The 12,911-nt window shown below is 39.1% G+C and overlaps 1 protein-coding gene across 1 annotated transcript in view; it reads left to right on the top strand.

Annotated features, from left to right (window-relative positions):
* DEPTOR (DEP domain containing MTOR interacting protein) overlaps nucleotides 1-6,888 on the top strand; it is a 72,706-nt gene extending 65,818 nt beyond the window's left edge. The window contains exon 9 of the mRNA XM_009568766.2: nucleotides 5,379-6,888. Within this exon, the coding sequence (XP_009567061.1) occupies nucleotides 5,379-5,507 (129 nt within the window). The 3' untranslated portion in view covers nucleotides 5,508-6,888. The remainder of the gene's footprint in view (nucleotides 1-5,378) is intronic.
* Nucleotides 6,889-12,911: the final 6,023 nt, after the last annotated feature.

Here is a 12,911-nt window from a genome sequence, read left to right as displayed (position 1 = left end):
TACTTAAGCCAAATGCTGCAGTGGGTATTTCCAGGTCTTCATGTTCTTTCACAGCACCCTTCTAAAAAGTGTGCATAGAAGAAAGGAATTTTTTTCAGGATTTTATTGTTACAATATTAAACTGAATATTAAGGCCAGCAGTCATGGTCTGGCTCCACAAGGACAGGTGACAAAAGCCTGCAGCAGAAACAGTGTCTCAATATCTGAGGATCTAAGCTAACTGTCTATCCTCAGATAATATTGCTGTAGCAGTCATAAATATTAAGGTCATCCTGAGGCAAAATGCTAAGTAAGAATTGGTGGCAGCCATGCGATGCTTTTATTCGATAATTTGCCTTAAGATAGTTGTGCAATTGTATGCCTCTGCCTGCAGCTGGTCTCTGACATCCCTCTGAGCATCCCACAGTCATCCTCATTGCAGCTTTGGATCAACCGTTCTGGCTCAGCTATCAGCCCAGGTGCAGGTAGCCCCCTGCGAGGGAGCGGGGCTTTGGTTTGGCTGGCCTGCCATTCTCCCAGAAGAAAAATCAGGGAGTGTGGATGTACATCTCCAGGGCAGCTTGGCAAGACCAAGGAAGGGCCGGCAGCCAAGGCTTGCTGTGGAGAGAAGAGCAATAACTAGTGAGGGGGAGGAAGTGTTGTGCAGTTCCAAGTACAGCGCAATCCCGATTTTGGCCATTAAACATTATGGTAACTAATGATAATTCCTCATCATCTTCAGTTCGATGATAAATGGCATGACAAATCTTTGCAAACTTCTTTAAGCCATAGGTTCCCAGATCCTTTCTGTTCAATTGTTGAAGTTTTCCTTTTCCTGGGAACACCTGTATTTGGTTAAACCTTCTGTATGTGCCAGTGAAAACCTGCAGGAAGAGCGAGGTGCCTTTTCTGCTGTCTCTGCTTCTGTGAGCTGCTGTATGCCAGGGCGGGAAACTGAAACATGTAACAATGAATGTTTATTACTGAAACATTCAAATATTTGAATTTAATTAAAGGAGTCTTTTTACTTTGGTGTTCCTTTATTTATCCTTTATTTAACTGTTATTGTTTCTGTGGTTTTTAGATCACCACATCCTGATCAACAAAATGGTCGGAATTTATTCTTGGCTTCATCATTTCTTGAAGTCTGAGGGATAAAAATGGATGCTTATCTCCTGTCAAACTCTTGGAGGGCTAGGAGGAAACGAGCAATAAAAGGCTCTTTGAGGCTCTTTTAACTTTAGTTTATTATCTATAATAGTTACTGATGTGTGGAAACCAGCAGAGAAATTTTGCATATTTATAGTTACAAAGCCCTTAACAGATGTAGCTCTGAGCTGAGCGCTTACAGCTTTTTGAAATGTGTTTTTATAAATGTAACATTAAATCATCATTATTTTGTAAACTAGTCTCCTTAAGCAAATTCCTGAGATAATAATATGTGGGTTGATATACTCAGTCAGGCCTAGTTAGTGGGTACTGGTTTGCTCTTGTTTGTTTGATAATTCTACCAAGAGAGCAACACATATATTTGGCTTTTGGGGGGCAAGACTGATGATGGCCAAAATGCATGAAGCAGCACCGCATTTCATTTCCCCTTGCTGGATGCAGCGATGGATAGAAAATCAGTGTAGTGAGCAGAAAAATGAGTGACTCAAGGGGACTCAGCACACCGAAGGGCTCAGGATTGTGCAAACCTCTCTCTCCTTACCAGGACTGGAGGACGCAGCAAACAGCTCCACATTTCTTTATCCCTGAGGGAGCTGTATCTGGAATTTGCAAAGACTCAGCCCTTGGGGGCACTGGCCAAGTGATGGCCATGAAGAGAGCTTTCTCTCCCTAGAGTGACTGGCTCCTTATTATCACCTCCTGTTCCTTATGGCTTTTTAATGCAATTTTAGGACAGAATACACACTTCCGTGCCCTCTCTTCCTCTCTACATTTCTTTTCTCATCTGACTTGATTGAACTTTTTTCATTGAATCCTATCCACTGGAAATGGTGAAACTAATAAGGCATTTGAATCCAGTGCAAAGGAGGGAAGTTGCGGAAGTGTTCAAAGCCAGGTTGGATGGAGCCTTGGGCAGCCTGATCTGGTGGGAGGTGTCCCTGCCCATGGCAGGGGGGTTGGAACTGGGTGATCTTTAAGGTCCCTTCCAAGCCAAACCATTCTCTGATTCTATAGCACGAAGGAGGCTTTCTCAGCCCATACGTGTTGCTGAGTAATAGTACCACCAGGGGCATACATTAAAACAAACACATTAAGAATGCAGACGTGTCAACTCTTGTCTTTTTTGTAGGAAACTCACTCTTTGGCATCCGCATTGCTGTTCACTACTGCAATGCCTGTGCTGTCCGCATTTACACTGTTGCAGACCTGATATGAGTGGTTGGCTGTTCTTGGAAGTCTGTTCCTCTGCCAGGGATGTTCTCCAGAGGCCCTCAAATGTCCCTGACATGATCCAGCAAGCAGATCTATCCATCACACGCTTGCATGCCTGTCCCTGGCCCAACACGAGTCCTATACATTGGGATTCCAGTAACTTGAGAAGTCTGAGAATATACAGTAGTAAAATAAATGTCAGCCATTTGACTTCCAAAAATTGCATTAAACTAGAAGAGACAATGTTATTTCTGCAGCTCTGTTTTAAATCAACCCAAATATTCTTCTGGAGACAGAGCTATAATTCAGTAAAACCTGATACAATCTTGGAAAGCCATAGAAAGCATTAGAAAATACCCCTGGGTTTTGACAGGCCTATGGATACTGCAATAATCTGCACTTTAACCTAAATAGACATGCCTCTTAAATACTAATTGAGGCACACTGCAGAGGATGATAGGGTATCTTTTCAACCAAAATCCTTAAAATTCAGAAGCTTTGTATGCATGGAAAAAACCAACCATTTTCCCAAGCTACTTGCAGCTGAAATATAGCATATGAATGTATAGGAAAGATACATCCATACTGCCATGGAAGTTGGCTAAGTGGTATTGCTGATTGACGTGTTGATGATCATTTAGGCTACCAGTAAGGCTGATTTCCAGGATCTTCCGCTCTGCAGAGGAGTTCTGAGCATAAGGGGTAAGGTACAATGGAGAGATCTGTCCTTCTTTCAGGAGCTGCTGCTGTTTCTTTTGTGCAGAGGCTCTAAGGAGCAGAGACTAAAACAATTGGTGTCATTTTTGATGAAATGTTACATTTTTTGGATTGGCTTTCCTTCCTCTATAATTTTCCTAAAATGGAACATTGAGTGCATCTTTAGCAAGTTTGCAGATGACACTAATCTGGGTGGAAGTGTGGATCTGATGGAAGGTATGGAGGCTCTGCAAAGAGATCTTAACAGGCTGGACCGCTGGGCTGAGACCAATGGCATGAGGTTTAACAAGGCCAAATGCCGGGTCCTGAACTTGGGGCACAACAACCCTATGCAGCGCTACAGACTGGGGGAAGAGTGGCTGGAGAGCTGCCTGGAAGAGAAGGACCTGGGGGTGTTGGTTGACAGCCAACTGAACATGAGCCAGCAGTGTGCCCAGGTGGCCGAGAAGGCCAATGGCATCTTGGCTTGTATCAGAAACAGTGTGACCAGCAGGTCCAGGGAGGTTATTCTCCCTCTGTACTCGGCACTGGTGAGACCACCTTGAGTACTGTGTTCAGTTCTGGGCCCCTCACCACAAGAAGGATGTTGAGGCTCTGGAGTGTGTCCAGAGTCTTATGAGGAGCGGCTGAGAGAGCTGGGGTTGTTTAGCCTGGAGAAGAGGAGGCTGAGGGGAGACCTTATTGCTCTCTATAAATACCTGAAGGGAGGTTGTGGAGAGGAGGGAGCTGGCTTCTTCTCCCAAGTGACAGGGGACAGGACAAGAGGGAATGGCCTCAAGCTGTGCCAGGGGAGGTTCATGCTGGACATCAGGAAAAAAATTTTCATGGAAAGAGTCATTGGGCACTGGAGTAGTCTGCCCAGGGAGGTGGTTGAGTCACCTTCCCTGGAGGTCTTTAAGGGATGGGTGGATGAGGTGCTGAGTGGCATGGTTTAGGGAGTGTTAGGAATGGTTGGACTCAATGATCCAGTGGGTGCTTTCCAACCTGGTGATTTTATGATTTATGATTCTGTACATTTTGCACAAATACGAACTGAGTTTCACCACACGTTTTACTAGAGATGTACTGATATACAAAAGCTAAATGACTTGGCTAGAGAGAAAAACCTGTTTTGGAGCTAGCATTGGAAGACACCAGAGCTGCTTCCCAGCTCTCCTGCTTACATTTCTGTTCTTTTTTTCTGCCTAAATATGAAAGGTAGAAAATATAAAATGAAGTGTGAAAATTTCTAGTGGTGCTTGCTTCATAGCTTCTTCCTTAAAGACTGAAGATCATTTATAAGCAAGATCACCTTCTAGTGTATATTGTTTTCATTGGAACATTGGGGTGATATTGTTGGTTTAGGCTCCATATTTTTATCATTAAAAACACAGATCTAAACATTACATGGTTTTGGCCTTTTTATGAAAGACTGTAAAATGATGATTAGATACGGAGAAGTCTTGATGTTTTTGAGGGATCAGTATTGCTGTCTTTCTTTTCCTTGCCAGTCTTTTACAATGTTGATGTGACTTTTTCTCTGATTGACTCTTTTAGGATATACATTAGTGTTGGTCAGAATATTTCTCTCAAGAATTTTTGGACAGAAAACAGCGTCTGATGATACAAGACTTTCGATGTTTGAATTTCTTATGGCTTTTAATAACAAAACATTAGCATATTTGAAATTAATTAATGAGCCATACTTGTTTAAGAAAGCCCAAAGCTGTTCATATAAAAAAAGCTAGGTCCGTGAAGGAATATCGTCTGAAAATGGCAGTGGCATTTTAATCTGTCCTAATACTGACTTCAGCTTCCATGATATTATTTCCTAGAATTTGGATCCTTTGAATTCAGTTTGTAGCAGTGGAGATTCTGGCACTGAATCTAGTGAAGTCATCATCCAAATTTTGCTCTGAGCCTGGAAACATGATGCATATTTTTTCTATGATTACCAAGAGCTGTCTAAAATGGTTTTTATGAAAATGTTTAAGACAAATTAAGGATAATAGACTATTTGCAATGGCCACAGCTGTCTTGTCCCATATTGTTGTAAGAAAACTATCGTTGTTAGAAAAGGGATTGATATAGGACTTCAAACTCCAGACATTTGAAATCTGCAGTAATATTTCAAATAATTTTATCAAAAATTAACTTGCCAGATTAGTTCTAAGAAATGTCTTTTTCGTAGAAGTGCTGAATGAGGTGATATGAGTAGCTCTGGAGTTTTTGAATGCCCAGGAGTTGATAGTACATCTGTATAAATAACCTTACAAAAAAAGTAATACATAACTTCTTTTGCTGCTCACTTTTATTCTCAGGTTTGCCAGTTTGTTGTGTCTGTCAATGGCCTCAATGTTCTCCATGTGGATTACAGGACAGTAAGCAACCTCATCCTGACCGGCCCTCGAACGATTGTGATGGAAGTGATGGAAGAAATAGAGTCCTGAGAAGGAAAAATATGCTTAGTGGACATTTTTGTGAGAGAAACCACAACAGCCATGGAGCGGTGTGACACAAGGAGGCAAAATGTTGCTGTGTCTAAATAGATGATTTTGCTTTTGGGGGAGGGGGCCTCTCTTTCGTTTAACAATAATAGCACTGGTGATTATGCTAAGAAGTGAACAATAGAGACCAGCATATTTTCACTGAGGACTTTTCTTTGCATGATGGAGACAAGGTTAAGGCCTTTTGGTTGTCTTTCCAGAAATATCTGCATTGGTTAGAATGGTTTCCCACCTAAGAGGCCACGCAGACTTCCTCACAGTCCACCACTGGATCAAAGCACTTCAGGAGATGAAAGAATCAAATACTGTGGGGTCAGGCTGTCACAGATGGTTTGCATGACATATTTACATTGGTAAATATCCTCCTGGTGTCCGGTGTTGTCCCAGGAGCATGTGCTGCTGCAGTTGCTCTCTCCTTGGATCGAGGACAGCTGACTAAATGCTGGCTTGATTGCAGTCAAACACAAACGAACTACAAATGCATGAAAATAAGGTGTTTGTTCTCTGATGTGAATGTTTGGGTATGACCAAACACACAGATAATTCTAGAAAGAAAAATACAAGATGTGGAAATGAAAAGTGTGAGGGACTTTTGCAAAATCTGGCCTTTGAAAATCAGGCTGTGTGTTTAGATGCCTACACACTGGCTTAGGTGCTCAAGCATAAAATGTTGAATTTTTTTTTTTCCTTTTCTGTAAAGGAAAGATGTCTCGCTGTTGTTGTTTGTCACTTTGGAGAAATTTTGGACACCTTTATTCCTAGAAGAAGACTATTTGGTGGGTTGAAGTGGGAAATTCACAGTGTTAGCATTAGGAATGATACATCCAGATGCTCCAGAAGGGAAAGTACACTTCAAATTGAAGCAATGTACTTGAATGTACATTAAACTTGTTTAGCACTTTCCAATCATCAAGTGTTTTGCAAACTATAGACTTGCCAAATGAGTTGCATTTGACACTATTACTAATAAAATATTGTATTTAACTGAATCTTGATGTTTTTCAAACAGTAGAATTTCTTTGCTGAATTAATGAAACAAATCTTTTTAAAAAATGTGTATACCAACTCCATATTCTGCTGAGTTAGATGACTCCTCAGCTCAATCATGGTTGAACTGCATGGTTTTTCTTTGATCTTTGAACTGAGTACATACATTCTTGTCCAGGAAAATATAAATATATATGCAGACTTTCTCTGCTGTGTAAATTTTACAATTAAAGCTTGACTTTCTATATAAGTGTACCACAAATCCTTCAATTATGGGGTGGGGGAAGTATTTTTTCCTCAAATAATTTTGAAATATCTTTTATATTAAAAATTGTTCTCACTGAATACATTGCTCTTGCAGTATGTTTTTCACTTACTCAAAACGCTTTTACGTCACAGACAGCAAGTCTTCAAAATCACATATGCCTTCAGCTTTGTAGGTGAAAATCCATGTTTTCTTTGTTTCCGATATAGTGTATCTGCCATTGGTTTTTCACCATGAAAATTTCTCATGTTCCACTAAAATGCAGCAGTGCAGGGAGATGTAAAACTGCAACCACTAACATGATACTAACCAGGCACAAAGGTGTTTGGAAGATTCTTACGAAGTGTGATGTAGTATGACAGTTCTTTATCTCTATCATACCCCCCCAAAATTTTGATACACATTTATAACCAATAGCAGATTATAATTGGTGGTTGATCTGAAATAGATAGTTCAGCACATAACACTGTATGAAATTCTAAGAACTGTTGATGGTATCCACTAAGAACAGTTGGGAAAAAATCCTGTTGTCCCAGAAATGTGTCACGTATGCTAAAGGTTTTCAATATCGTGAATTCAGGAATGCTTCCTCAAATACTTTTATTTTCTTTCCGGGTAGTTTTAATGGCTCTTTTGGTAAATACTTTCTACTGCTTTAAGATATAAATTCTACATGTTAGGCTAGGTTAAATATTAAAGTGTGAAGGATTTTCTTAGTAAAATGCTAATGATTAATGCCACGTGGATTCTTCCATCGTACCGTCTCTTGCCTTAGTTAATATTCTGCTACAACTTCCCTGTTGCTTACAGATAATTAAGAAACTGGGTCAGAATTTAGCTTAATAATGTATTACAGAGTGCACTTTAGACTTGAGCAAAAGGAGTGGGGATGGGGGCAGGGAGAAATCTGTGCATATCATTGTGTTACAGATTGGAGATGGCATTTTCATTTGCAAGTCTCTATCACAATTTGAGCCCCATTCCTTGCCTGCTGTTTAATGGGGATTGCCATATTGTGTTCTCAACATGATTGGCAATACAGAATTGAATTAATTCTTTCCCTCTTCGGTGTGACAAAGGTATTCAAATTATCTCTGCAATGAAATGTTGTATTTGGGGAAAAGGATGCAAAGTTAACAATTAAGCTATGGTATGTATCGTTTACAATTAAATTGCAGTTTGTCTGCACATTGTGATACGTACCCTGTAAGACATCCATCAGGAATCAGTGTCAAACTCCCATGCACTTCACAGGGCACCAAATTGTGGACATAATAAGCATGCTGCTTCCTGCAATTATTCACAGAAACGAGGCATTAAAAGAGCTGCATGGATATCACAGTGTGGACTGAAGCAAGAAGCCAGAAAGGAAAAAAACCTGACATCAGTTTTAATGGATTCATTAAAAAGATAGGCATTCTTGTAAGGCTCCCTTATGTGATCACATTTATGGTTACTATAGATCTTGTGAGACTCTCTAATAAATCTTCATGCCTTAATAACACAGATAGGTGCCACTGCTCTGCACATGTACATTTGCAAGTCCATAAAGGAACATCTTCAAACAATATAATAATTAATTAGATGCAAGTGGCAGGTAAGCTAATTGGGGGGTTAATTCAGTGCTATATTTCTCCAGTTTTGTTTCTGTGATGTTTCCTACAAGTTACATAATTTTGATTATCAAGATCAGATACTCTAAACATACTACTGAACACAACTGGTCCCACAGCTAGTCCCATGGAAGGGATTTCACTCATGAAATAATGCAATAATCAAGGTGTATCAGAAATTGATTGTTTGCATTTTAGGTCTCCACAGAAGCTGAAAATAAAATTGTCAGCATTAAAAAGACATAGCGGTGTCATAGCAGCATCTGCAATACCAGTGGGTCTGTCCTACTACTGTTTTATATGAGGTTACCTTCAGGAGGAGGTTTGGCAGGAAAAAGTCATGCAGGAGGAATGTTTGACTTGATATTTTCTTCCTATTCTGGGTATATTCTCACTAATGACTACAGGGTGCAAGGGAAGTGTCAAACACTGTCCCGCAATTACTGGTGTAATTGTCATTATGTCCCCTTAGCATTGTTTAGACCTCTGAGAAAATTGCCCGAGGGTAACTCAGAGAATGAAATCACAATTTAGGCATAGAGGTGTGGGCTGTCTTGGGCCATTTAGCCTTAAGACCAGGGAATAGTCATAGATGTAATATAACGTAGATGCAGCCAAAAAGAGTATTCCGAGGATTAGGAAAAAGAAGAACAAATGACCGACTTCTTCCTTCTTCTGCACTGGCAGCTATGATGCATGGAGGTTTCCTTCCCCCCATGGATGGAGACAGAATGATCAGAGTATGAGGCAATGCTCTAATATGAGATAATACTGGGAAGTAAACGCTAATTTTTAATGTTAATTTTGTTACATAAGAAGTATTCTTATTATAGAGAGAGGAAAAACTGAGACACTATAATTCACACAAATGTTTGCTTAATTCAAGACAGACTGAGAAATCAATTGTTGCAATTATGAGTATTTTTTTCCCAGTGTATAATTAGAACTAGATCACTTGTGTAAATGAAAAAGCGTGTGTCTATCACATGTATAAGTAAAGCTAGACTACATCATGCTTCAAAAAAAGTGGGAGACCTCCTAACCTTTTACCATAATTCCACCATCAAAGTTTTCCATAAATCACACTTTTTAAATTTTAAATTTGGTGAGTGATGCGGCTTATATTTTTCACTTATATGTGTTACTTATACAAACAGAAATCGTAACTGCTGGTATAATAATTCCTTTTGTATACACACAGTGCAAATAAAAACATAACTGATGTTCCAGAGAAGCTGAATGATCTAAAACCATTAATTTCTCTACAAACTTGTACATAAATATTTACACATTTATTTTTAAACCGAGCCATTAATGCAAGAGATAATCTAAGAATTTGAAAGAATACCACAATGAATTTATACTATAAAGACTTAGTCTTTATACTTGCAGTTCCTCAGTAAAAATCAGAAATATTCAGAAGGGAATAGCTATAACTGTCAAACTGAATTTCCTCTGGAAAAATGACTGTTTTGCGGTAAGATATCCATTCTCATATTGTCCATGGGAGCTGTGAGTTTCCGTTACTGTTGAAACCCAAGCTGCATGAGTCCGTACTTTAAATTAAATGCTTATCTTTGAGACCATGCATTCAAAGCAAGCTCTGTACGCTAGGTAGCACAAATCATTGTATAAAAATGCCGCCATACAGACATGGCTTTCCCATCTTATCTCCCTGTAGCTCTTGCTGAACTTGAGTACAACAGTTGCCTACTGGCTTTTGCATGCCCTTGTCAAAGAGTAATCATTACTTCTTTTCAGAATTTGCAGGTTATTAGGGCCATAAGAAATTCTTTTTACCTGCAACTCCTTGTGTCTGGTCCCAAGGTGCTTCTACAGAATGGTTTTGAGATTATAGTATTTGGACAGCTAGTCACATGCAGGCCACTTCAAAGAGGTGATTACATCTCTCTTGAGCAGCCGAGCACCTCCTCTGCTGGGAAATGCTCCTTCTGCTGCTGCTGCGTGCACCCAAGCAGGCAAAGCTGAGGAACCCTGGTGTAAAAGACAGGCTGTGCCCACCATGCTCTATTCTGGTTTCTTTCCTATTCTTGTACTACTTTTGCCACATAGTTAAAATGGTCCAACTTTCTGCTTCCAGCTCAAAGATTAGTTCTGTAAGGTCTTGATGGCCCTGTTTTCTTTGTAATTTTTTTAGTCTGTTTCTGAGTGGCTCTTTATCATGACTATCACCACTAACTTTTCATAAATTAGCAGTGCTCATTTCTCATCCTGAAGATTTCAGGAAAACAGATGAACTGGCTGCTGCTTTACTATCAAATGATAACTGGCATACAAAGACTTGAAGTGAGAGAATACAAAGACAGTCACTCAATAAAATTCTTTTGAGATAAACAATACCTCCACACCTACTCTGAACAAAGCTTCACATGGTTCATAAGACAGTATGGGCTATAGCTTTCATGCACACTGATCACAGAGTGAAAAGATTAGAGACTTCCTGAGAGAGTTGTTTTCCTCCCGTCCCCTGGATGACCTGCCTTAGACCCTCTGCTCCTTTCTGCCATCACATCCCAGCTGGACCACAACCTCCCAACCATGGCTGTGCTTAGAACCACATAAACTCACATCTTCACTTCATAGGTTTTATGTTTTCTTCTTTAGGTTTTAGAAAATGTTACCTAAGCAAAACCTGCAATATGATTGTAGCTGGGAAATACATAACATGCAAAAGGCATCATTTTTTGGGAAAAAAAAAATGAAGTTAGTTTGTTTTAAAATTCCTTTTGATGATTTTAAATTGGATGCAAAATGAGCGTAGAACCCAGAACGGCATCCATCAGGCACCTGCAGTGATAGGGTGTAGCATGGAAAGGTCATGTCCCATTATGTTTCTTCACTGCATTACAGAGGAGAAAAAGATTGTAGTTTTATGATTGAATTTACAACTTACACCTCAGCCCTGTCTTCTCAATAAGGACAAAGTTGTAATTTAAACTTTTGCATTTAAGAACATTCAAATATAAAATGCACTGGATAAGGACATAGTACACGTATGTATGTTTGTTTGTAAAATAGTTCAGTTTCAAATGGAACAAGCAATTAGAACAAAACATTCCTTTAAAAAAACAATTTTCACTTTCGTTGTGAAGTAATTACAACATTTTTTGTATCTTTGATTTCTAAAATCTTATAAAATATTTATATATGTGCAAACACTGCATGCATCGAGTAAAAATAAATACAAATGCAGAAAAGCAGGCTTGACTGAACAGCTGCTTTGTCAATGGAGTCCAGCAATAGGGCTAAAATGGGATGTTCATGTTTATTAGCAAAATTTTAATGAGGTGTGATGTTGAGCAAAGCCTGGGAAATATGAAGTGATTTCACCTGGCAGAAGTGCTTGGTAGGTTGCAGGATCAGGAAGCCAGTTAATTTCTGTTCTCGAAGTGCCCTAACAGCCTTGCTTTACCTGCAAATATTTCTAGAAATAAGATAAAATTTTCTTAAAACTCATTTAAATATTGCAGATGGAACTTAGCTTGGAAAGGAAGAAACATGTAAGTATTTAAAATCTTAATGCTACCTTTTGATGTTGCCTGGTTTGTTTCATAAGTGGTGTCCGTTCAGCTGTTTTTTGAAGATAACTCAGTGCACCCTTCTGTTTGTTACTGTATTTTGGGATGTGTGTGTGCTTTTTTTTGTTTTGCCAGAATCAACAAGATCCTGTTGAATATTAAAAATACTCAATATTTCATTTTCCACTACACTCGAGCAGGGAAATTGTCTGTTACAAATATGCTTATAAGAAGTATTTACAAAAAGGGACTGAGTTACCCTCTTAAGTATTCAATTATACTTTAAAAAATTTGTTTCATTACCCACTGTATATGTATCTGCACGACTGTATTATTCTTCATTCTCCCAAGAGATTACTTTCCAAGGGTTATTGATTCACCTTCCTTACAGAAGCGTCAGTATTCCATTCCAGAGACCATTTAAATATAAATTCGCTTGACCTCATCTCCTACATGGTCACAGAAAACAGTCTTATCTTCTGGTTCAGTTGGAAATTTTTTCTAGAAGATGATGTCACAGAAAATATTTACCTTAACTCTCGCTGATTACTGTTTCTTTAGAAAAGAAAAAATAACCCCAAACAACAGAAAATGCTTTCTTAATGTGCAAAGCTTCAGGAAGTCATGTAATAAGGAATAAGATTTTTATAATCAAGCTCAAATTGTCCGCATTTTAAAGGCTCTTGATGTTACTCTTTTCCAGTAGTTATCATGATTTACTCCTAACAGCGGGCTTGTAATTGCAATGATGACCTTTGGCACGTGGGCTAATGCAGTGCTCTTTTCTCTGATCTGCAGATAATCTGAAAAAGCATCACAGAAGGGTGGTGGTGTATACTTCTCCTTATCTAATTGGAATCTGAGCTCAGAAACCAGGGCCTTGGTTCTGTTACACAAATGTAAATGTCCAGTGCCATTGAGGATGGTATTTGAGACATTCTTA

The sequence above is a fragment of the Cuculus canorus genome, chromosome 2 (assembly GCF_017976375.1).
Source record: "Cuculus canorus isolate bCucCan1 chromosome 2, bCucCan1.pri, whole genome shotgun sequence".
NCBI lineage: Eukaryota > Metazoa > Chordata > Aves > Cuculiformes > Cuculidae > Cuculus > Cuculus canorus.
This window is presented reverse-complemented; position numbering and strand designations above follow the sequence as displayed.